At 34.3% G+C, this 26,376-nt stretch overlaps 1 protein-coding gene across 1 annotated transcript; it reads right to left on the bottom strand.

Moving 5' to 3' along the window:
• Positions 1-5,050: 5,050 nt before the first annotated feature.
• LOC131930518 (ceramide transfer protein) lies at positions 5,051-22,752 on the bottom strand (the record flags this gene model as incomplete). Its single annotated transcript, XM_059287043.1, has 14 exons — positions 5,051-12,240; positions 15,860-15,983; positions 16,411-16,610; positions 17,773-17,836; positions 17,971-18,138; positions 18,436-18,513; positions 18,672-18,758; positions 19,021-19,113; positions 19,228-19,382; positions 19,614-19,721; positions 20,141-20,273; positions 20,585-20,692; positions 21,756-21,872; positions 22,608-22,752. Coding segments are annotated over 14 exons (1,708 nt in total), but the record flags the coding sequence as incomplete, so codon positions are not given.
• Positions 22,753-26,376: the final 3,624 nt, after the last annotated feature.

Here is a 26,376-nt window from a genome sequence, read left to right as displayed (position 1 = left end):
TTACACCCCTTTTCAGAAGATTCTATATTTATTAAAAAGTTCTTCCAACAACAACAAAATCATCCCCCCCCCCCTCTTCTTTCTCGTTCATGAAAAGTGTTCACACTTTTTTTAGCCTGACAGCTAAACATTGAAGTCGTGGATGACGTAAGAAGGTCACAGGTTACGTAACATCAGTTATGTCATAACAAAGTGTTATGTAACGGAATAGTTGGTCTCGAATTTGTGAGTTGTGTTTCTAAAACACTCAAAATTAAGTCCTGTCATCCCTTTTTTCACAATGGATTGATCGGTTCTGTCACCCCCTACTTCTTTTAGTAATGGCTGTTTTAATTTGTATTGGTTTCAAACGAATGGACTCTTCCTAAAAGAGGTGTTATGATGCTTGAAAGCATTGTATTATCACATGTAGTGGTGGGGGTTAGGGCAATGGTATAAAATTAATTTGGGTTTGGTCTAGGTTTAATAATTAGATATAAAATGGTTATTTTCAATTAGTAACTGATTGATAAACAACTTTTAGTTTCTTATTCGTACTTTAACACCCCTTTCTCGGATGATTCCATTGTTACTGCATTATTGAAAAGTGGTACAAAAATCAAACACCCTACTCACCCCCCCCCCCCCCCCCCCCCCCCCCCACCTTCCCTCACTTTCTAGTCGACGATTTCTGTTCACTTTTTAGCGTGTAGCTTGGAGTCGTGAATGACGTAACAAGGTCACAGGATACGTAATATCAGTTACGTCATTACAAAGTGTTATGTAACGGGGTAGTTGGTCTCGAATTTGTGAGTTGTGTTTCTAAAACACTTAAAATCAAGTCCTGTCATCTCTTTTTTCACAATGGTTTGATCGGTTCTGTCACCCCTATTTCTTTATTTAATCGATTGTTACGCGCACTTTAAAAAATGTCTTAATATTGGTATCAAACTAATAGACTCTTCCTATAAGAGGTATGTTATAATGAAAGAATCATAGTATTATCACCTACAGTAATTCTGGCAAGGATTAGGGCTTTGTTATAACTTGGATTTGGGTTTGATTAATAATATGTAATAGTTGGCTTTCAATTACCATACTGGTGGGTGTTTTTATTTTTAAAAAAAAGTTTAGGCCTAATACTTTGTTGCATCAAAAGATACTGATGACTTTCTTTAGCGTATAATACGTTGTCGAAAATGACGTAACAAGGTCACATGCTACGTAACATCAGTTACTTCATACAGAAGTGTTCTGTAACGGGATTGTCGGTCTCGAATTTGTAAGTTGTTTCTAAAATACTCAAAATTAAGTCCTGTCATCCCTTCATCAAAATGGATTGTCTTTTCTGTCACCCCTATTTATTTTAAAAATGGTTTGTCCTGTATACCCGTCGTAAAAGAAATGCTTAATATTAGTATCAAACTAATAGACTCTACCTATAAGAGGAGTGTTATGATGTTTAAACCATTGTATTACAGTAATAGTTGCTATGATTAGGATTAAAGCAATGGTATAACTTGGGTTTGGGTTTGATTAATAATATATAGTGATTGGCTTTCAATTACCGATGGAAGATTTAATAAACAACTTAAGTTTAATAATTTCCGTAGACTAACACCCCTTTTCAGAAGATTCCTTATTTATTTCATTATTATACAGTATTGCCAACAACAACAATAAAATAACTCCCCCCCCCCCCCTTTCCTTCACGTTCATGAAAAGTGTTCACACTTTTTTCAGCCTGACAGCTAAAAATCGGAATCGTTAATGACGTATTATGGTCATAGGTTACATAACATCAGTTATATTATAACAAAGTGTTATGTAATGGGGTAATTGGTATCGAATTTGTGAGTTGTGTTTCTAAAAAACTCAAAAAATGAAGTCCTGTCATCCCTTATTTTCACAATGGTTTGATCGGTTCTGTCACCCCTATTTCTCTCAATAATGTAATACACAAAAATTGTTTCCTTTTCCGCAGGTGAAACCCCTATTTCAGAAGATTCCATTATTATTGCATTATTAAACAGTGATGATGAAATTAAACTCCCCACCCCCACCCCCTTTCATTGTTGCATCAAAATATACTGTTGACTTTTTTTAGCGTGACAGCACGTTGTCGTAAATGACGTAACAATGTCACAGAATACGTAATATTATATATATTATATTATATATATATATATATATATATATATTAATAATAGACTCTTCCTATAAAGGGTCATTCATAAATGACGTCACGCATTTTTTGACGATTTTTACCTCCCCCCCCCCTCCCCTCCGTCACACGTCGTCACAAAAAGCCAACCCCCCCCCCCCCTAAAATGACGTCACACCGCAGCCTACAACCCCCCCCCCCCCCCTCAAAATTGCAGTAAATTTTTACTTTCTCGTATATACGTAGTATAGAGAAAGTATTGTAATCGTGCAAAAAAAAAAATCGAGATTTTTACAAATCTCGACGTTTTACACCTCACTGATACGGAAAAACATAATTTTGCAATCTTGTCCGTATGTCTGTGTGTGTGTGTGTCTGTGCGTGTGTGTGTCTGTGTGTAAACACGATAACTTGAGTACCGTTACAGCTAGGTTGATGAAATTTCATATATAAGTATTTTATCAAAATCGTAGATCCGTATCAACTTTTGAGCGATTTCCGATAACCGGAAGTGGTACTTTTCCTACTTTGAATTTTTTAAAAGCCTATAACTTGAGTACTATTTCAGATAGATAAATGAAATTTCACATGTAAGTAAAAGATCTAATTCTCTACCTTCTGTTAAATTTTGAGTAATTTCCGTTGACTGGAAGTAGTAATTTACGCTACTTCCGATTTCTCAAAAAACTAATGTAAATTTTTAAAGTACTAATAATATTGCGCACTATTATACGCGTTTTTATTCGGCGTTTGCTTGGTGCGCAATGTTTTTTTTATGATATTCTATTCTATTTTTAAAAGTTTAAGTATTTAAAATGGATTAAAAATCATAACTATATCCCCAGTTACCATCCCCTGTTGTTTTATATAAGAATATTCGAGAAAGTTTAGGGGAGATCACTACCGGTTTATTTTTTAAACATCGATATTTTTCAAAATCTTGTCTGAAATATGTCAAAATAGAGTATTTAAATCAATTCCTATTATAATTTATTAAAGCTGTTTTCTAAAACGCTAAATAACATCTAAAATTCGTTTTCTAACATTTCTTATCTATGAAGCAAAAGTGTGACGTCGAACCATCTGAACCCCCCCCCCCCCCTTTCCCTCTCATCACACATCGTCACAAAATTACCGACCCCCTCCCCCATACGAGTGTGATGTCATTTATGGACGACCCCTAAGAGGTGTGTTATAATGAAGGAATCATAGTACTACCACCTACAGTAATTTCGGCAAGGATTAGGGTTAGGGCTATGGTATAACATTGATTTGGATTTGATTAATAATATATAATGGTTGGCTTTCAATTACCGATGGATGTTTAATAAACAACCTAATAGTTTAGGGCTACTACATTCAGTAGGCTTACACCCCTTTTCAGAAGATTCTATATTTATTAAAAAAGTTCTTCCAACAACAACAAAATCATCCCCCCCCCCCCCCTCGATTTGGTCACGTTCATGAAAAGTGTTCACACTTTTTTAGTCTGACAGCTAAACATTGAAGTCGTGGATGACGTAAGAAGGTCACAGGTTACGCAACATCAGTTATGTCATAACAAAGTGTTATGTAACGGAATAGTTGGTCTCGAATTTGTGAGTTGTATTTCTAAAACACTCAAAATTAAGTCCTGTCATCCCTTTTTTCACAATGGATTGATCGGTTCTGTCACCCCTTACTTCTTTTAGTAATGGCTGTTTTAATTTATATTGGTTTCAAACGAATGGACTCTTCCTAAAAGATGTGTGTTATGATGCTTGAAAGCATTGTATTATCACATTTAGTGGTGGGGGTTAGGGCAATGGTATGAAATTAATTTGGGTTTGGTCTAGGTTTAATAATTAGATATAAAATGGTTATTTTCAATTAGTAACTGATTGATAAACAACTTTTAGTTTCTTATTCGTACTTTAACACCCCTTTCTCGGATGATTCCATTGTTACTGCATTATTGAAAAGTGGTACAAAAATCAAACACCCTACTCACCCCCCCTTCCCCCCCCCCCCCCCCCCCACCTTCCCTCACTTTCTAGTCGACGATTTCTGTTCACTTTTTAGCGTGTAGCTCGGAGTCGTGAATGACGTAACATGGTCACAGGTTACGTAATATCAGTTACGTCATTACAAAGTGTTATGTAACGGGGTAGTCGGTCTCGAATTTGTGAGTTGTGTTTCTAAAACACTCAAAATCAAGTCCTGTCATCCCTTTTTTTACAATGGTTTGATCGGTTCTGTCACCCCTATTTCTTTATTTAATTGATTGGTATCAAACGAATAGACTCTTCCTATAAGAGGTGTGTTATAATGAAAGAATCATAGTAATATCACCTACAGTAATTTTGGCAAGGATTAGGGTTTTGTTATAACTTGGGTTTGGGTTTGATTAATAATATGTAATGGTTGGCTTTCAATTACCACACTGGTGGATGTTTTAATAAACAACATAAAAGTTTAGGCCTACTACTTTCCGTAGCCTAACACCCCTTTTCAGAAGATTCCATATTTATTGAACAGCTGTGCCGAAAAACAACAAAATCAACACTCAAAATTAAATCCTGTCATCCCTACTTAAACAATAGTTTGATCTGTTCTGTCACCCCTACCTCTTTTAATAATGGTTTGTCCTGTACAACCGCCACAAGAGTATGTCAAAGAGTATGTTAAGTAGATATAATATCCACATTTAGTAGTATGACATTTATACTTGTTCATCATTACCTTTTTACAAACACCTTCAAAAGTAACTAACTGGTTATAAAAATTTGCCTTTCAATCTGTAAAATTGCTACATAATATAGACTGAAGCCGGTCCTTCACTTATGTCTAACATAACTGTAAAGAACATTACTAAAATCCGTACTGAACATCACATTTTACTCAAGAAATAACACTAAGTTCATAAACAAGTTCACATTTATTTATTGGATAATTTCATAATTTATTATATATACAGCCAATTTCAAACAATTTTAGCCTAATCAATTTTTACATTTTAGACACCCTTCACAATGGCAACTTCTAGTGAAAACGTGTATTGATGTTTGCTTATTACTAAGTGACAATTGAGTCTACTATGATATTTAAGTACACATAGTGCACCAGAAATACAAAACTTCTTCAATTAGATCTTCAATACAATTTTTTTTTACTCAAAATTTAGTAATTTTTTTTAATACAATGTAATAGATACTATTGCAGGAAAATAAACAAAAATATGGTCTAATTTTATAATTCGATAATTTCAGAAAAAAAAATTAAGTCACTCAAATATAATGTAATATTCAATACTGGTATTATCTAAAAAAAATTATGTTACATTTTATCTGACAATTATTGAGTCCAATTTTAAACTGTTAGCAGGTGAAGGACAATAAAAACCCAATGAATTGGTCATGAAAAAAGTTCCCAGCAGAAACAGAGTAGATTTATTGCTTTATAAAACAATACATGGTGTGGCTCACTTAAAAAATAATGTATCCCTTACCTAGACCAGGGTGCATACACTCCATTTTTTGTTGGAGATTTAAACACCATTTTGTTCACCAGAGTGTCATGGTAAAAAACATTTTGACAATTCCATTTCACCAAGTAGGCCTACTTATACAGAAATGTTTAGAAAAACAAAACTTTAAAGCATACTTGTGAATAATTTTAAAAAACTGGAATTAGAACATAATGGTTCTGAGGGATTACAAATACAAATGGTAGCTGCAGTGAGGCTAACTATGGGATGTGACATCATCATCACGCTCACTTCTGCCCTTCAACCGCATCTAGGATAGGTCATCTAAGTGAGCTTAGCTAGCATCTAGAACAATCGAGAAGGTTACCACCACATCCAGTCCGTAATCTAAGATCAGGATGTCAATAAAAAAAAGCTGGAGGCCTAAGGGTAATAAAAAAAATCATTAGCTACCTATGATGAAATTTCTCAGGAAGAAGACAAAGAAGCAGCAGAGATATCAGACAGGCTAAAATCACAGGCTCTTTGTGCTGGCTTCAACATAGTTAGCAAACATGGAGAAGAAAGCTCAAGTCCATGAGGTACAAAGAGAACCAGAAATGAGGGGCTGTCAAGCCAAGGGTCGTGTGCCTTCAAGTCACTGCGCCTGATATGGAAGTGTACAGCCCTGTCACTCCAGAGCAAGATAAACATTTTCAATACAAATGTCAGGGCAGTGCTGCTCTATGGCTCTGAGACCGGTTACAAAAGCAAATACAGATAGGCTACAGTCGTTCACAAGTAAATGTTTACGACAGATCCTCAAAATAAGATGGCCAAACAAAAAAATCAAATAAAGACAATGGCTGTTATTTTGTATTTTGTTTGTAAGGATATCAAGGCCCGTAAAGGGGGATGGATTGGACATCTTGAGATGGACTGGAATCCCCAGGGAAAAAGGAAAGTGGGCAGGCCAAAGAGATCATGGAGAAGAGCGGTAGAAGACGAGACAAAGGCAGCTGGGCTGACGTGGGCACAGATCATAAAGGGAGCAGCCCAAAACTGAGTCCGGTGGAGACGTGTAATTGCAGCCCTTTGCTCCCCAGGGGCTACGAAGGATAAATGAATGATGATGAAAGCTTCAGATTGAAGTTTCTCTGATCTGCCAGAGCTGTTTAGCCAAGTGTTTGACTGCTGCATACAGAACCATTGAGTCTACTGCAGGTACTTTGGTGAACATGGACATTAAAGATGCACCAGGGAAAGGTTACAGACAAGAGCAAGGTTCAAACACCACCTACAGTCCCAGCCTTAAATTTTGTTGAAACACCACCCACAGTCCCAGCCTCAAATTTTGTTGAAACACCACCCACGGCCCCAATTTTAAATTTTGAATACTTTCTTGGACTACTTAAATAAGCTTGTAGCACATGGACTTGAAATAATGGAGACGGTAGGTTTTCTCGTAGGTCAGCAGATTACTGCTGCCTTGGATAGTGTGAAGACCATCATATGCAGTTTAACAAATATATGCAACTTGGTCATTGGTTGTGTTTGATGTATAAGGGACCTAATAAAGTTATATTAATTTTTATTTTTCAAAAAAATAATAATACTAATTAGATAATAAAAAAATAGCTTGTGAGTAACTAACACTATCTGTTTTATTACTAAATGGTTCTGAGGGAAGCAGTATATGGAAAAGCCTAAGTAAAAATACTCAACAAAGAATTTTACATTATCAAGTTTTTCTTTAAGTCAATTTCTGGTCTATTGAACAAGTTTTGTACAATAGCATGTAAAAAAAATCTACCACTATATGTTTAAAAAAAAACTGCCACCATGCATCCAATATTAAATATTGAGTTTGAATTGTAAAAAAACAAAAACTAGAATATTGCCCCAGATTGTGTACAAGAAATATAAATATAGAAACAAGTGAAACCCCCAAGCAGGTACAAAATAATTTCCATTGAGCAGTGGTTGATATCACTTTGATAATAGTCATCTGGATTGAGTCTTTTGATCACTGCATACAATGTGTAGGCCAGCAAGCTTTGATTACAAACTAGGCAAAAAAGGGGAGAGCATTCATCATAATGTAGTACAAAAGGCCTTGAGTTGGATTTTTTTTTCTAGCAATATGATGTATGTAGGTACAGTTATCAAACAAATGTTTACTATACAATCACAATGTTGAGCACATAACAATTTACTTCATTATGTTTGCCTGGCAAGGTTGCCATAGTAACATTCAAATATTAATAACCAGGATTTTTAAAAATAAATGAACAGACTCCACAAGATTTGTTTAATATCAAACATCAACTTGGTAACTCTGCATTATAATGAAAAGAGAACTGAATTTACTTGACTAAACTGAAGGCAGAATTAAAAAATCTTAAAGGCTAATTTGTTTCAAATGGACAGAAAGAAGTTAAAAGCCTAATTTTTTGTTTCAGATAGACAGAAAAAAGTTTCAAGTAATTTTTGTTTCAGATGGATTACAATAAGTTATGACTTAGATAAATAATGAAACAAGTTTGACAGAAGCTCTAAGAATAACCCTATGGAAAAAAAAAAGCTGACAAAAGACTTGAGCACATTAAAAACAACAAAGTTAGCTGCAGAGGAAAATATCAGCCAACTGCTGGAGTGTTTTATACCGTTTAGTAAATAGATATTTTTTAAAGGCAATCGTATGGTACCATTATTTATTCCACTTAAAGAGGAGGATTTGGCTTAATCCAAGGTTATAAATAAGAAAACATGAATACAGTGAGTGTTCAATTTACAGAGAATAATGTGGGGGGAAAAAAGGTGAAAGTAATTCATTTCAACAACATACCAATAAAGTAATTCACATCAACAATATACCCAATTAAAGTATTTTAATAATTATTTCAGAATTTTAAAAAAGAAAAAATATATACATTGAATTGAAATTGTTTAGGCAATAGTTTCCCTGTATTTGCCTTATTTGTTATACCTCAAGGGAAGACATTTGATCAGTGTCAACTGTCTTGTTGGGGTCGCACCACTTGTCCACACTACAGTAGGACGTGTGGATGGTAAGATAGTGAAAATAGAACTTTTCAAAGCAGGGAAAAATAAAAGAATGACAGAAGGGAACAAAAATTCTTTGGATCAAATTTACCCCTTAACTCAAGGAAAACAATAATTTTGACAGAGTCTTAGAGTCCTAAATTATTTAAAAATGCACTCATATACAAAATCAAGTTTTTTAAAAATATAAATTCATAAATAAATGATCAAAAAAATGTTCTCCACAGAAACCAATTGCTTTTAACTCAAAGCTAGATTGTAGTTTGTAGTTCACAAATAATTAAGGACTACTATATAACATTTAAAGTTAGCTTAGATTGCCTACACAAAAAAAGTTATTAATAACTTTGCAAACATTGCAATATCTTTTTTATAAAGCTTAATTTTAAATCTGCTGAAATGAGTTCTCATGCTTTTTAAATTACTTGGACACTTTTTAAAAAATCTACAGTAGAAATAAATGGTTGTTGAATTTGCCTTTTTTGAACTCTGCGACTTGAGAATATAAATATAAAATACATCACAGGAATCTAACAGATATTACATAGACTAGAAAACTGACCACTGCTATAGATGCACATTTTAATTTAAATAAATTTAAGTCATAGTTATATACCAAGAAGACGGACACACTTATGAGAACTTATGGTAAAACAGATAATAAAAGTATTAAAAGTTGTAGTTACAAATGATAGTTTTCTTTTCATTATTATCTCATTAGTCTATACATGGCTGTATAGATCTAAAGACATTAAAAGGTTTATAATGGTCAAATCAAAGTGACATGGAAAGGCACCAATATTTTCATGTTTCTGCTAAGTGGGAAAAGATAACAGCAATCAAAAGAGTAAAAATACAAGAAATTTAGCACATAAAAAAACATTACATCAATTACAAAACTTTTAAAATATTTTGCTTAATTAGACATCAATACAAAAAAATATACCAGGAACAAGACATTAAAAATATTTTGTTAAATTAGATACTGTAACAATTAAAACCAGTGGCTAATAGCATGAAAATGTTGAGTGTAATTTGGTAATTTAAGTTGATGTAAACATGTGAGCCTCAACTTGTCAGGCTCAGTCTGAACCATGGTTTGATGAAACAAACAAATGACTAAACATAAATAGATGTCTTTATAAATTGTGACTCAAATTCTTTCTTGCTCAAATTATCACATAATTTCTATACAAAAAAAAAAACTAACAATAAGGGAACAATATTTATCTCTACATAAATATACCAACGCAGTTCAACTTCCTACCAGCATAACAAGAACATGACACTACAGACTTTATAAGGTTTATTCATTAGGGTTGAAAATAGTCTCAAAATGAGACCAAGTATTTTAAACATTTGAAAGGAATAAATTAAATTTAAAAATATAATACTGCAAATGAATTGGGAGACACCAACTATTACATGACAGTCTAAAGCTTCACTGGCCAAGGATGTACCAAGACACACAAGTATGATATTAAAAAACAAATCTATTTTAAAGAAACAAATAAAAACACTTCTTTACTGTCTTGGCATCCATTAAGGAAAATTTTCAAACCACAATAATTCCTAAAACTGAACAGTCAATATTTTTTGCAGTAATTTTTCAAATTTGATTTAAGAAATATTAATATAAACACTGATACATGTTGTTTGACATTATGTAAAGGTTACAATTTTAGAAAAGAGCATTTTTAAATATTAAAAATACACATCAATATGAGTTCACAAATATAAATTTAAATAATTCTTTTAGGAATTTTTTTTTAAATGGGAATTCCCTTTGAAAAAAAAACAATAACAATTGGCTGTGATATAGGCATTCTTGATATGCTAAGTCATGGGTTCCCAAACTGTGTGAGTCACATGTTTTTTAATTGAAAGATGTAATCAAGTTGTTCTTGGAAGTGCATGGCCTTTTGATATACTTAAACGACAAAGAGTGGTTGGAGAGAGTAGCATACCTAGCAGATATATTCAAACATCAACATAAGCTTAACCTGAAGCTTCAGGAAAAAGAAGCAAATATCTCATGCTAATCTCTAGGCAATTTTCATCATAATTGCTAAATTAGCGAGGAAAAATTAATCTTGGAAATATTGCCATGTTTAAGAAACTCTGCAGTGTGGTAGATGAATCTAGATCTAGTTGTTAGATAAATAAAAATTTCAAAAAGGAGATTTCTGGCCATCTTGAATCTCTTGAAAACAAACTGTGGAGTTATTTCCCTGCGTTGAACAAAGGAGAAACTACATTGACAATTACCCATTATTTGCTTCCCTTGTGATGTTGCTAGCATTCCCGATGAAATACAAGAATAATTCTTGGATTTGCTTAATGATTCAGTAGCAGGCACTTGACACTGATTGCCTTTTGAATTTTAGTTCCTTAGCGAGAGTGGATTTTCAACACTTCTCAAATTACAAGCAAAACAAAGAAATAAATGTTGAGAATGACATGGGGTTAGCGTTAACAAACACTCAACTGTGAATTTTGTGGCTAGTTAATAGCATTACAATTACATTAAAACAGTTATCAAAAATAATTTAAATTATACTAGAATATCTTATTTTGATGTTTATTACTTTACTTACTAATTCCGATTTTTTAATTCTATGGGGGCCACAGGTCACTCCTTTTTTATAAAAGGGGGTCGTCACTCAAAAAAGTTTGGGAACCCATGTGCTAAGACATCTAATAATCATTTACAATCTTCTAGTGAAAAATTTTGATCATTAAAAAAATTACTCACTACATTATTGTAATAAACAAGCAAATTCTTTCTTGAAGTTATAAATCATTTTTAAACTTGTAGCAAAATACAGAATGGGCACAAAAAAGATTACTTTCAACATAAATAATTGATTCTAGCCTAAGGTCAAGAAACTAATGGGTGTAAATATATGATCAAATGTTCCACATCAAATGTCTACATCACAAATCATAGAAAATTACAAAAATGTTAAATATAATCCCTGGATTCAACTACATACAAATAGGATATTCCCAAATCATTCACAGCGAATTGCTTACAGTAAACAAATGCAACAAATAAATTGTACTTGTTTGCCATTCAATCAGAAAATATAATTTGTATCAAATTCAATTATATCATTTATTCAAAGAATTTTGAAATATGAGTGTAAGGAATATAAAATAAATTAACCAAGAAAAAAAATATGCAGTCAAAAGAAAAACCACATGTGTACAGTGCTAAAATAAGATATCTGGTCTTGTCTTAAAATATCTAAGTCTTTTGTTTACATCTACTAACGGTCTTTTGTCTTTAACTAAATATCCTAGTCTTTTGTCTACATCTAAAGCATACTGGTCTTTTGTCTGTAACTAAAATATCCTTGTCTTTTGTCTACACCTAAAGAATAAGGTCTTTTGTCTGCAACTAAATATCCCAGTCTTGAGTCTCTAACTAAATTATCCTAGTCTTTTGTCTGTACCTAAAATAAAATAGCTTGATCTTTTGTCTTGTCTATAACAAAGCCTGTGAAACGCCTGAGGAACTTAGGATACTCCCTCTTGTAGACAGCCCTCAGCACTGATGCAGGAGCCCAGCCACCAGGGTTGACTGGAAAAAAAAAATTAATCAAGTTAATTGGCTGTCAAATACCATCAAACATAGGTATGTTTCATCTAGTTAATTGGCTGTCAAATACCATCAAACATAGGTATGTTTCATCTAGTTAATTGGCTGTCAAATACCATCAAACATAGGTATGTTTCATCTAGTTAATTGGCTGTCAAATACCATCAAACATAGGTATGTTTCATCTAGTTAATTGGTGGTCAAATACCATCAAACATAGGTATGTTTCACCTAGTTAATTGGTGGTCAAATACCATCAAACATAGGTATGTTTCATCTAGTTAATTGGCTGTCAAATACCATCAAACAGGTATGTTCCATCTAGTTAATTGGCTGTCAAATACCATCAAACAGGTATGTTTTATCTAGTTAATTGGCTGTCAAATACCATCAAACACAGGTATGTTTCATCTAGTTAATTGGCTGTCAAATACCATCAAACATAGGTATGTTTTATCTAGTTAATTGGTGGTCAAATACCATCAAACATAGGTATGTTTTATCTAGTTAATTGGCTGTCAAATACCATCAAACAGGTATGTTTCATCTAGTTAATTGGCTGTCAAATACAATCAAACAGGTATGTTTCATCTAGTTAATTGGTGGTCAAATACCATCAAACAGGTATGTTTCATCTAGTTAATTGGTGGTCAAATACCATCAAACAGGTATGTTTCATCTAGTTAATTGGTGGTCAAATACCATCAAACACAGGTATGTTTCATCTAGTTAATTCGTGGTCAAATACCATCAAACAAGGTATGTTTCATCTAGTTAATTGGCTGTCAAATACCATCAAACAGGTATGTTTTATCTAGTTAATTGGTGGTCAAATACCATCAAACAGGTATGTTTCATCTAGTTAATTGGTGGTCAAATACCATCAAACTGGTATGTTTCATCTAGTTAATTGGCTGTCAAATACCATCAAACACAGGTATGTTTCATCTAGTTAATTGGCTGTCAAATACCATCAAACAGGTATGTTTCATCTAGTTAATTGGCTGTCAAATACCATCAAACAGGTATGTTTCATCTAGTTAATTGGCTGTCAAATACCATCAAACAGGTATGTTTCATCTAGTTAATTGGCTGTCAAATAACATCAAACATAGGTATGTTTCATCTAGTTAATTGGCTTTCAAATAACATCAAACAGGTATGTTTCATCTAGTTAAATGGCTGTCAAATAACATCAAACATAGGTATGTTTCATCTAGTTAATTGGCTGTCAAATACCATCAAACAGGTATGTTTCATCTAGTGAATTGGCTGTCAAATACTATCAAACAGGTATGTTTCATCTAGTTAATTGGCTGTCAAATACCATCAAACAGGTTTGTTTCATATCTTAATTAATACATTTTTGCAGCATAGCATGTAGGAAATTGCAGGTCACATCATTTGCTTTCAAATTCTCAGCAAAAAGCAAGAACTTCGGCTGAGATCATTTAAATTGTATATTATCTTTTTTGTAAATCCAGATTACCAGGTATCACAGAGATATTGGAAACACGAAATGTATTCGCCATTTTTTATTACACATACTTCATTATAAGTATGATAGCTTCCAAGAAAAAATTTTTCATGCCTTTTTATATCAGCAGAAGCTGGCCTTGTTAGACAATGTAGAATGTAAGCATTGACAGTGGTTACTTCAAGGATCCAGTAGGAAATTTTTTACACCATTGTCTTGTTTTCATGGTGTGGACACCATAGTAAGCGATCATTTGATCAGCATGATCACAACCATTCATTTTGAAATTAAACTCATGAATGGCTGCAGGCTTTACCTTGTAATTTTGTGTTGTTGCGTCATCAACTATGGCTATATTTGAAGCCATTATGACAGGTTTTTTTGCCTTTTTGTCCTTCCATGACACACAAAAGCATCCAGTATCAGCTTTCCATATGCTGAAGCTTATTTAGTTTCAAGGCTTTAGGAAAACCCACTCTGTTGATCAGCACAGTACCAGTATAGTAAATTTTCTTGCCCATTGGATGGTTAATTAATAAGTGCTTGGTAGTGGACCATCTATCAGCAAATATGTGGTATCCTTTACCTATTTGATTTAGCTGAGTGTCAAATATCGTGATGGCCATTCCATTGTTGAGGCCAGTGTCAGGGTCATATGATGTTTGCGATCTGTAATATGTCAAAATGTTCAGGACATAACCAGTCACACTGTCAACTGAGCCAAAGCTTTTTATATGGTACTTGTGTGCCTTAATATTGTTTATAATTTCACCTGCCTTTCCACCAAATTATCATTTTATCAACCCACACTGACTGGTAAAAGATTGTTGGTATTTCTTGGTAAGGGAATAAACAAAAGGTTCTATTTTATTCTTGCCTTCAGCATCAGGCTTCCCAACATGCAGCATGGAAGAGTAAAGTGTCTCAAACCTTTCTCTGGGAAACATTTTATGAAAAAAATCCTGTGTAGGCCTACATAATGTCTGTATAACTAAAATAGTCCCTGAAAGTAGGCCAGTTGTCAATTCCCATTACAATTGTCACAGCCAAAAGTTTATTCCACATGGTGGTTGAAATTAGTCCATGTAGATTTACTTAACCTTGATCTTGGCAGCGGTGGTGTGTTTTTTATTATTTTAAGTTCTGCATATTTATTTATTGCTGAAAGCAGTTCATCAACAATAGTTGGTGTCAAGAGACTGCAAACATTGCAGTGGAGTAGAAGATTTATTCAAACCAGCTGCAGGGTTTACACCTGGTTCTAGACAATGCTTTAGTAAGAATGTAAATGCATGTTTTGTAGATGATTTATCTACAAACTGTTGCTCAATCCACTGATTATTATTGGTATTAGTAATTTGATTTTCCAAGCGAAAGTCTCGAAAGTCTCGCTTTAACTGGAATTAGAACTGGTTTCTAAATCACTCCCTGAATCACATTCTGGCACTACTGGCACAACTGTTTTCAACTTCAAAAACCATTTTTTCTGGCCTGATCTGCAGTAAAATGACGAGGTGGTCCAGACCCTGACGAAGAAGCTTTTTCTGCCATGTAAACAAATCATTTTTGCATGACTTATTTTTTTTTTAAATAGTTCTCTATCAAAAAGTGATCCATTGTAAACTTAAGTCAAAATGGCTGCTCTAGCTATCCTGTGGATCATTTAAACGATTAAAATCTTGAATGAAGAACAAGAGCGGAATTAGTTCAGAAATTACCATTGACCGCTGGGAGCGTCATTATGATATGGCAGGCCAGCAGACTGACTGTTGGGAGCGTTGTTACGGTCAAAGAGTAAGATCTACATGACTATACCTAAGCTAGGACACAGTAAGTTCATGTTAGCCTATATGGCTTGCAAAGACAAAGACAGGCTAATGAATGGTCATTTTTAGTCCCAGAAAAGATATCTAAAAAATTACTTAAATTTGATGCCAATATGGTTATGTCTTTACCATGTTTTAGTTATACGATTTACAAATCTGGAAAAAAAAAATTTCTTCTCTAATAACAAAATTTGACAACAACCAAGAAAAGTTGCACCCATGGATATTTTAATGCATTGCAGTTTTTTTTAGATGAACAAGACTTCATATTTTGTACTTGAAATGAGAAAAATCTTACCATCAGCAGTGTATGTTATTTTACAAGTAATATGATCTCTGGTTATGTTGCCATCAGCTGGGGGCTCAATGATAGTTTCACAAATCAATGCCACGTTCATTGTGATGCGAACATACTTGATAGGCTGTAAATAAAGAATACAATTAGAGACTATGTAGAGCCAGTCTTAATCACATGTCTTCTGCATTTCTTCAAGGTACACTAAAAAACATTGTCATTACTTCATCACTTGATTACCACTACATTTTTTACAGGTACAATGAATAACAATGCCAGTATTTCATCACTTACTGACCAATACATTTCTCCATGTTTACTGAATAACAATGTCAGCACTTCATTACTTACTGACCAATACATTTTTCCTTCTATACTGAATAAATGTCAGCACTTTATTTTACTGACCACTACATTTTTTCCAGGTACATCAAAAACAATGTCAGTACTTCATTAAAATACTAACCATTACCTTTTATTCAGGTACACGGAACAATAATGTCAGCACTGAAACAGGACAAATGAGTGTGGGATATACATTCTAAAATACTTACTGCACACTCAGGGTGCTCACAAGAATAATTGACAACGATCCAACAATCCGGCCCCTCATCCTTCTGCTTAGAGATGTGTCTGATGTGGGACCAAAAGCATGCATCTCTCTGGGAGGCTGGCCAGACACGTTTAATCACATTGTTGCTGATAAATGTATCATCTGATAACCACTCCACCACACGGCTCAAGTCTAGTGTGGCTGGAAGAATACAGTCAAGTTTTATCACCTTAAAACATCATTGTAATCTAGTGGCTAAATGAAAGGTACTTTAACTTAAATGATATACAATGCTAATTCAAAGTAACTAGAATAAAAAAAACATTAAACCACATCACATTTCTTTTATCTGATTTTTTTCTCCATTATTTTTAGGGGTCATCCATTATGACATCCACAGAGGGAGGGAGGGGGGGAAGGTCCAAAAAGAAAAAATTTTGTGGACTGGGGGAGAGGAGGGGGTTGGGTCAGTGTGATGTCTATATGTTGAATTTAACATCTAAGTGCTTACATTCTAAGACAAGCAAAAAAACTCATATCCTGCATGTAAAGAGTAAAATTAAGACAACAGTGCTCATGTTTTAAAAAACCCACCCCAACTTGTAAAAAAAGCATGGTATTTAAATTTAGACTCAGGTTATCTTTATCATTAACGACACCATGATTTTTAACAGTTTTACCCAAATGTCACAAAAAGAGGGCCTAACACCTAAAATCAATTCACACCTCAGCCTAAAAATATTGCAAAGTGTGTCGTTACACTTTCTGAAACCCTCTTCTGCCCCTCCAGATTGTTAGCCATTTATGAAGGAGCTTTATTACAAATAGAGCCTTCTGTGGTATACAAAAATAGAGGCCATGAAGTCATGGATGCCTTGCAACTTATTAACCTAATAAATGCTGATAGTATTTATAGAAATCCATCCAACAATTATGGAGAATAATAATGTTAGTAGTCTTTTCCCATCCACACACAAAAAGTGTTTAATACTTGTGCAGTCTATAGGGCAAGTGAAGTAGAGTTCACTTGTTTCTGTGACCTCGGCATATGAAGAGATAGTGTGGTCAGCACTATGCCCAGCCGCCTTTACTTTCCCTATTGTGAGTTAGGTACCCATTAGAGTTGGGTGGACTCAGGGACGGTCTACTAACTTGAACCCGGATTCGAAATCGAGATTTACGGGTTAGAAGTCCAGCTCTCTACCGGTTGACCACTCCGTCTAAATGTGGATGTCTAAAATCCTACATTTTTGCGAATGACCCCCTAATCATACACATTTTTGTAGTTCCAGCTTTCTACACATCATTTGGAAAGTCTAAATTCTATACGTTAAGAATTAAATATGTAACAAAGAAAAATTACCTTCCCATTCCATTCTGGTATCAAAAGCCCAAAAATACTGACAAACTTCATGACCTGTAATACCCTGCAATAAACAAAATAAAAACTGGTCAAATTATTTAAAGACAAATGTTTCTATGAGCTAACCCTTGTTAACACAATAATAATTATAAACATAGTCAAAATAATAACAGCAAGTAGACTTGATGAAAATCTTACTTTAACAGTACAGACAGCTTTCATTGGATCAATAGGAACACCATTTTCTTCCAACTCTCTTTTGAAAACTTTGAGGTCCCCTTGATCAGCAATACAAACCCAATCAACCTTGTCCTCAACTTGTTCCGTCATAAGGCGCCTCATGTGATTGCTCACAACTTCATTGATCTGCACATACAAAACATTTTATTTACCTGTTTATATTTTTGCGAACAAGTTATTTGAGTTTTCAAAGCCTGAACTGATGCAACTAGAACTTAAAAACAAGGAAATTTATTTTTAACCATTACATTTTTAATGCATCTCTTTCATCATTAACATACAATAAAGTTAGGTACTCAAATGTTAGTCAGAGAAAGACAAGTATAATTATTTCTTGAGTAATACATTAAATTAGGACAATAATTTGGCTATATGACTTGATAGACCAACAGTAAATAAACTTTAAAGACTTAAAGCATTTACCTCATTATAAAAATGATGTGATGGTGATAATGATATTGCATGGTCCGGTTTGTTTGCAGATTCTGCATTCCATTTTTGCTAAAAAGAAATGTTGAATGAAGATTTTAACAGAGGCAGAAACACATAATTGCAAAAAAAATACAAAAGCAAAAAGCAACTGCCTTTTTATAAACATCTAAGAAATCCATCTATCCTTGCTCCTAAACTACAGTTAAAACCAGCAAAGAAATTCTTACTTTCTCCTCTTCTTTCTCTAGTTTGTCTAGTGTGGCATCTACAGCATCATAAAATTCATCTTCAGGAATTAAGCAGTGTGGTCCTTCCTGTAAAAAACAAAATTTATAGCAGATTTACACAAAGGTATTTGACACTAGAACGTTACTTTACTCACTCTTATCTTAGTAATAATTTTTTAATCACTAGAGTGAGACAACATCTGTAACGTCACAGATTTTCCATGCACGTGTTTACACATCGTGGCAAGCCACAAAAGAGAATGATTACATAAATTGCCAGTTCAAAGCCTAGGCTCTCACTGGGACTAAACAAACAACTAGCTGTTGGTGATTACTGTTATTCACCTACCTCATAATCTGGTCCTCCTACTATTAGTTTCTTGGTCTTGTCAGATATTAAAGCTTTGTTAGCCTCTTCAAATTTTTTCCTTTTATCAACTTCCTGTAAAATATATTTTTATTTTCAGTAATGTTCAAAAAATAATTTTAGGAGAAAATATAACAAGTTGTTGAAATTCTAATAAGCTGTAAAAACAAAGCCACCCCTCTTACTTACCCTGTCTAATCTTTTCTTCCAAGCTTCTTCTCGCTGCCCCATAAGCTCAATACAGTGTGACATGGTGGCAATGATGCCAGCAGTGGTAGCCTTAAATGTGAAAGCTTCACCTTTGAAATCAACAGCATGTCCTCCATGTTGTTGGAGAATGGAAGCTAAAACAAAAAGAAATCTTTTTCTTTAATTTAGCTTTGAATTTAATTCCAACAAGAATACTATTACCACCTTAAAACATTCACATATCAATTACTTTTAGTTACTGCTTTAAAACAGAAGTAGAAAGATCATTCTATTCAACCTATAAAGCTCATCAAATAATATAATGCTCCATACAACTTACAAGTAAATAATAGTACAAGGCAATATTTTAGTATTTCATTACTAACCAAGATCTTTGCCCCTCAGGCCTTCAAGACGATGATGATGGTGTACATCATGATTAGAGGCACTGTGTGGTACGTCAAGGTCGTCATCAATATCATCATGCTCAGATACTGAAACCATTTTAAAACATTGAATCTGTTATTTAAAACACAAACTGTAAAAAGGAACTGGACAAAATGAACACAGGTTATACACTTATAACTTTAGCAACATCCTACAGCTCAATGTAATGAACATAAGTAAAGTATCCTTGCTGCCTTTACTTTCATTAACGTTAGTCAGGTTGGGTGAACTCAGGGACATCTTATGGACTCAAGCCTAGAATCAAAATTTGAGACTTTCAAGTTTATAGTCTAATGCTCTACCATTCGACCTGCTGCCCCTTATTCCATTATACAAAGCATTAACAGTTGAGTAACTAATCTAAAATTTATTTCAAATATATTGACAGAAATTTCATAACTAAAAAAAAAATACTTTAAACTGAGGTCAGTTAGAAAACCAGGAAGTAACACAATGATATAGTTACATTCTTGAACAGCTCCATGTGTAACAGCAGATGCACAAGAGTCAAAATAGCTTTGCAAGGTGTCAATTTGACGACACAAAATATCCCTGAAAGTCTCCATTTCAGCCAGCTTTTCTTTTAACCCCCGTCCACGCTGTAATGTAAACACAATTGTTGATTATCAGCAATGATTGATGACGATGATAGACTAGAAAAACTATGAAGTTACCAAGTCATTTTAATCTCTTCAGTAGTGTACACAACATCAATAAAGTTAACCTTTGTTAGCAAGACTAACAAGTTGATATTTAATAGTGACACATAATAAGACACATTCAGCACAGCATTTAGAAACTTCACTTTAGACATTTTTTCTTTGAACTATTTTAGAAGCTGCAAAACTACACCACATATAAAAATGCAGACTATTATGTAACAAAAAGCAAGACATGTAAAAATCCTAACCTTAAATGATGAAGTTGAGGCCTGGGAAATGCTGGTACCTGATGCCAAAGACAGCATTGATCCATGTCGACGCAAGTTATTTTCACTTCCATAACTTGAGTCTGCCTGCTGTAATAAGAAGACTTCTTAGTTTTTCATATACTTTTTACTTTCCCATATACAGAGTATTGGGAAAGCACTGTAATCAATCTAAAAACTGAAAATGAGAATTTGACAAATCTTGACTTTTCCCCTTCCTGAGTTAGAAAATCCCAGTTTTGAAATCCAATGTACTAGTAACTCAATATACAAATACTGCAACATACTGGCATTGTTATAGCATATTTCTATTCTTCACACACACATAAATAAGACATGCCAAAAGAAACAGTTGCAAGTTTTAATAAAAAGTAATAGCACTGAAATAACTTTGTGTTACTAGAAACTATTGGAAGTAGCTCATTTACTGTTTTCATTCAAGAAAAATTATAATTTTTTCTTTTAAAAGCTTGTATTTTAAAATCAATTTATCTATGTATTTGATTTAGTAAAAAAAAAACCTTATTTTTATTATTTTTCCCATTAGCCTAATAATTGGTTTCATTACAAAAATGTCTATGTATTATTACCTCCATACTAATGACTGGCATTTTTTAAAACTACGGTGCTCAAGCTTGCAGATTTTTATAAAGTCTAACCTGCTATGGGTTGTGTCTAGTTAAAACTAGGCTATGGTTCCTAAGGTTGTATTGTAATTTGAATAAAATTTAATGCAACTAAACAAATATAATTAACATTGTACAGACTGAAGAAAATGTTTAAATTACTTTATAAATTGGTTTTATTTATATTTACTATTACTTTGATTGCTTTACAGTGAATGTTTGATTAAATATGGAGAAGTTTTAAATCAGATCATGGCTCGATAGTTACTTTTAATTAATGTTTAGAGCAAACAATAATATTAGGCTATAAGGATATTGCAACTGTAATAAAAATGGGTTTATAGACACAGTCACTTACAATACTTATTTTACCTTGTTAAGTGTTTTGAACCCAAATAGTACAAAAGAGCCTAAATTTTAATCATCTTTGGAAAAGAGAAGGGCAGGTTGATTTTATTTTAAAAGTATTTATAGAAGTTTATAGCAACAAAACTGGTACATGTTTTTAAATTAGCAATACTTCTTACCTTGTGTAATTCTATAGCATCTATCCAGGTATGTCTTTCTTCAGGTGTTGATGCTCTCAAGTACCATACATTGTCATTGACACTTACATCAAAGCGGCACTCATCAAACTGGTGAGGCTGAAATATTTAATGAATAATAAGTTTAAGTAATCAGAAAACATAAAATGTAGGTGATATAAGCTTTCTGTCTAAAGAGCATCACTTGGTTTGCAACAACACTATTACTATTACCATACAAAATCGTAAGGGTTTACATGTGGCATAACTATAGGCATATATAGGCAAGAGGTTAAATTCTTATAACTGAAATGTGGTCTTCAGCCTTAATAATATAATTACAGCTGAAGATTGAGTAAGCCTCAGGTGTACCTATGTAAAAAACTAAAACCCATGTAGTTTTAGCTGATTAGCTAATTAAATTAAAATTTGACAGCTGTGTAGGGGAAGCTGTGTATTAATTAATGACTTCAATAAGAATAATGCTTTGGAATTTTTGTGCAGAGGGTGCAAAGGTTGCAGTTGGCGGGGAAAAGGAGCCAGTGTGTGAATTTGGGGAATTTATTTTTGGAAATATAGCATATACAAAGTTTCCGATGAAGAAGTCTTATGCCTGACGACTCAGCTAAGAATATTTATTTATCTGTGCCCAAATGCTACAAGAATAAACTTCTGCTGCTCCTCATTATAAACAAGTTAGTAATGAATCAGCATACTTTCTAAATTAGTGTCATTTGTAAAATGCATATATAAAAGAATTTTCTCAAAACCTGACCAGACATATCAACTAGACATACTGTCAAATTAAGACCTGCAGCGAACCATAACGCAACAGCTTATTGACATCAAACATACCCTGAGAAGAGGAAAACTTGGCGAGGCAAGCATTAAAACAGTTGGAACGTCCAAGAGAAAAGAAAAGTAGGCCGCCAAAGGCAACACTGGAGACTCAGAATGAGAGTCAAAGGAGAGGTGTAGCTGGCTGCAGCCCTTTGCTCCTCTGGGGCTCAAAAGGAATAAGTCAAAGTCATCAGAAGAGTATTACAACTACCTGCACAAATCATCCCTCACCCACTTCTGAGCAATTCTCCCACCCCTTCCCCTCCTAAAAACTGAAGTAAAATATTAACTCCTGAAAAATACAAATTAATCCTAAACCTTACATTTAGGGCCTAATGTAGCTGTAACAGTAGATATTATACTTATCGGCTTAGAGGTAAGGTTTATGATATGAATTTACTGGATGGAATAAACTATTTTACCATAAGTTTTCTTTCACTTTGATTGCTGCATAAAAAACAGACTGTTCAGGTAAAAGGGCTAAAATGTTGTAAATTTTCCCAAAATGCCTAGTTGTAGGCTTATAAATATGACATGTTATGTAGGTGTGAACATTAAAGTATAATTAATATGTTTCATGTGGATGTTTCAGGATTAAATTATCCTGTGGCATGTTTTGTGTTCTAGATATGAATACTGTACATTTCACAAGTGTAAACGGGAGAATGTTTACAGCGGTGTCCGATAATGGAATCTTCTTTAAAAAAGGGGTGTTAGTGTTAGGTTACTGGTAGTTAACTAAATGCACACATTGCTGGCTAATGTAAATGCTAACCCTGTCCCTAACCCTAACCCTGGTCCTACCATACGCCTAACCCTAATTTCTAACCATAAAATTAGTCGAGATTACAATACTACTAACAACCCAACAACACCCCTTTTTAAAGAAGATTCCATTAACGGACACCTGTATCTATAATCATCCGTGATGGGATTATTATTCAAATATCTTGGGGTCCTAGTTCAGCCGAACTTTATGCTCTACTCTACCAAATTATAACTAAAAAACAGTAAGCCTTCATTCTTGTCAAGTCTTGTGAGTAAGCCAGAGCCAGAGCAAAGCTGGGTAATCTATCGTTTTAGCGTAATCAATTCGGCTGCAGTAGTAATGTGCGGGAGAGGTAACTGATGAATATATTTGTTTAAATGAGTATATTTAAGTCAAATTTTACAAAATATAACAGATACTTGATTAAAAATAACAATCAGTGACCAAAACAATTTAAAATATCATGAAACTAACTTTAAACTAGGTGTTTGAGATAAATATTAGTAGATAAAAACAGCGGCCATCTTTCCAAATAAAATTTAGAGTAGTTTCCCTTGATACAAATGTCTATTCGTATGTATATTGTGTTGACTTTGTTGTTTAATACGTATAGTTGTCTTGTTTAATATAAGTAGGACAGAGGGCCATCTTCTTATCTTTAATTTCAATTGAAATGAAGGCTTTTGGGAGGTCCATCATTTATTAAACCCTTTTGTACTGATGAACTTGTCAATTATTAGGTCGTCCATATTCTTCATAAATGACGTTGGACTCAAAATATGGGAGGGGATAAAATATTTTTTTTAAAAATGATGAAGAATATATTCGTTTTCGTTAGAAATTGTGATTAAGCGTTCGGGTATAGTAGAACTGCGATATGATATTAAATCATCATCTTGCTTTTAGTGACGATTGGGGGAAAGGGAATTCATCGGAAAAAGTATGACGTCATTTATGGACAGGACCGGCGCTACCTATAAGGCGAACTAGGCTGTCGCCTAGGGCGCTGTCCGTAGGCGGGGGGGGGGACGGGGGGACGGGCGCCAAAATGGGTTGGAAAAACAAATTGAAAGTTTGAGGGGGGGTGCAAATCGAAAGCTTGTCCCCGGGCGCCGGGAAGGGTCGCTACGCCTCTGATAATACGGGGGCATGAAAAAAATTGCAGATGTGGGGGGGGGGGGGCTGTTATTATTTAAATAACCTGGCGCCGGCACTGTTTATGGGTGATCCATTTAAGCCTATTTGTTTATTTTGTCTGTAGACATTAGTCTTAGGCCTACACTTTTTCTGAATTAAGATTATTGTCTTTATAAAAATAGTTTTAAATTTTACATAGTTACATCTGAATACCACATGGTTTTTTTTTTCTTTGCCTTCTGCTTTCATCAGTTTTTTTTTATTTGTTCAATAGTCGATGTTTACCCCTCCCCACCATCCATTATTAAAAAAACAAAAAACACCCACTATATAGTGATATCTCCCTATAGAAAAAAAAAAACTAGATCAACCTATAGTTCGTAGGAAAATTAGAATCTATCACTTATTCGTCTGTTAAAAAAAAGAAATACGTCATTTTTCTCAACCCCGCCGTTTCACCCCCCACTTAGCACAACGTCACCAAGTTCGCGGCGTGCGTGACGTCATTTGTCATTAGGCTAATGTTAAAGAAAGAGATACCGCGTAATTTAAAAAAAAAGTCAAAACAGGCTCTATGGCGTTGAGACTTTAGCGACGTTTAGTCTGACGAATAGATCTAAATGACTTTAGTACGGTATATTATATTGGTGTTTAATTTATTACAGTGGCATGCGGTGCTCCCTCTACTACACAAATTCACGTGCTTTTAATTTTTGCAACATGCTGCCCTGAGACGTTCGGCTCTAAAATGCCCGTGACACAGCGGCTTCGGTAAATGCATTTAGGCTCCCGGTCCCACCTATAAACTTCGTCTGCCCATTAAGCTCCACGCAAAACTTGTGATTGATATGTGGACATAAGCGGCGATAGTGGTGGTGTCAACAGGGACCCCCTCTCCAAGCTCAGCTCTAAAAGGTGCTCCGCACTTCATAAAAGACAAACTTGATGTTCAGACATCGTCGGACTCGGGCGTTTAGCCGACTGCCGTATTCTTAATGCACCGTCCACTGCTAACACTATTTCTATACTAAACTCAAGCCTATACTGAGCTCTGGCTTTTTACATTAGCTGCTGTCGTATTAAGGGCTGATTTTTTGTTATGCCCCATGTCGCGAAACTTGCTGTTTTGTCCAATTTTACCTGCAAGTCAATAATTGTCTTGGATTCTTGTCGAATATCGTTCCAGGAGCTAGTTGGTTTGAACCTTATTATTAGGAGTTATTTCATTCGGAGTCAATGTAGTGCGGCCTATTTTCGTCGGTAGGCATTTAGTGGCAGGCCCTTTTTGGCGGAAATGGTGTGCTGAGGTTGTTTAACACCGCTTAGGACAACAGGCTTGCAACAGTTATCAAAGTTATCATCATTCGTTGTGAGCAAAGGTATGCATGAAAACGAACGCTTTATGTTCCTCATTTTCATTGAGCACAGCTTTATAGAAGTCTTCCATAATTGACGTCACTCATCCCCCCCCCCCCCGATCATCCCTTCATTATAGGTCATAAATTGCAGTCCTACGTAAAATGACGTCACATTAGAATAGCATATGTGACATCGTTTATGGACAACCCCATATTTCTCATTTTGGATATTTGGTATCAACATTTTGACAACAAAGGTTGTTCAAAATGTGTATTGGAGGTTAGGACTTGACATCTACCATAAATGACATCACGCACTTAAGGGGTGGAGTAACTGGTTTTGAGACGACGTTTTACGCGGGAAAGGGGAGGGTTAAGAAACGTGAAACGTTATGTATTTGGCCTAATACAAAAATGCTGAAACAATTCTTTTTCGTTCGAATTATGGCTTGACTTTTTAACAGTAATAACAGGCAGGGCAAAAAGGTAATTTTCGACATTACGACTATTTCGTGACGGC

This window comes from Physella acuta, unplaced genomic scaffold (assembly GCF_028476545.2).
Source record: "Physella acuta isolate Inbredline_101_S28 unplaced genomic scaffold, ASM2847654v3 ptg001793l, whole genome shotgun sequence".
NCBI lineage: Eukaryota > Metazoa > Mollusca > Gastropoda > Physidae > Physella > Physella acuta.
The sequence above is the reverse complement of the archived record's forward strand: the minus strand, read 5'-3'. Positions and strand labels throughout refer to the sequence as shown.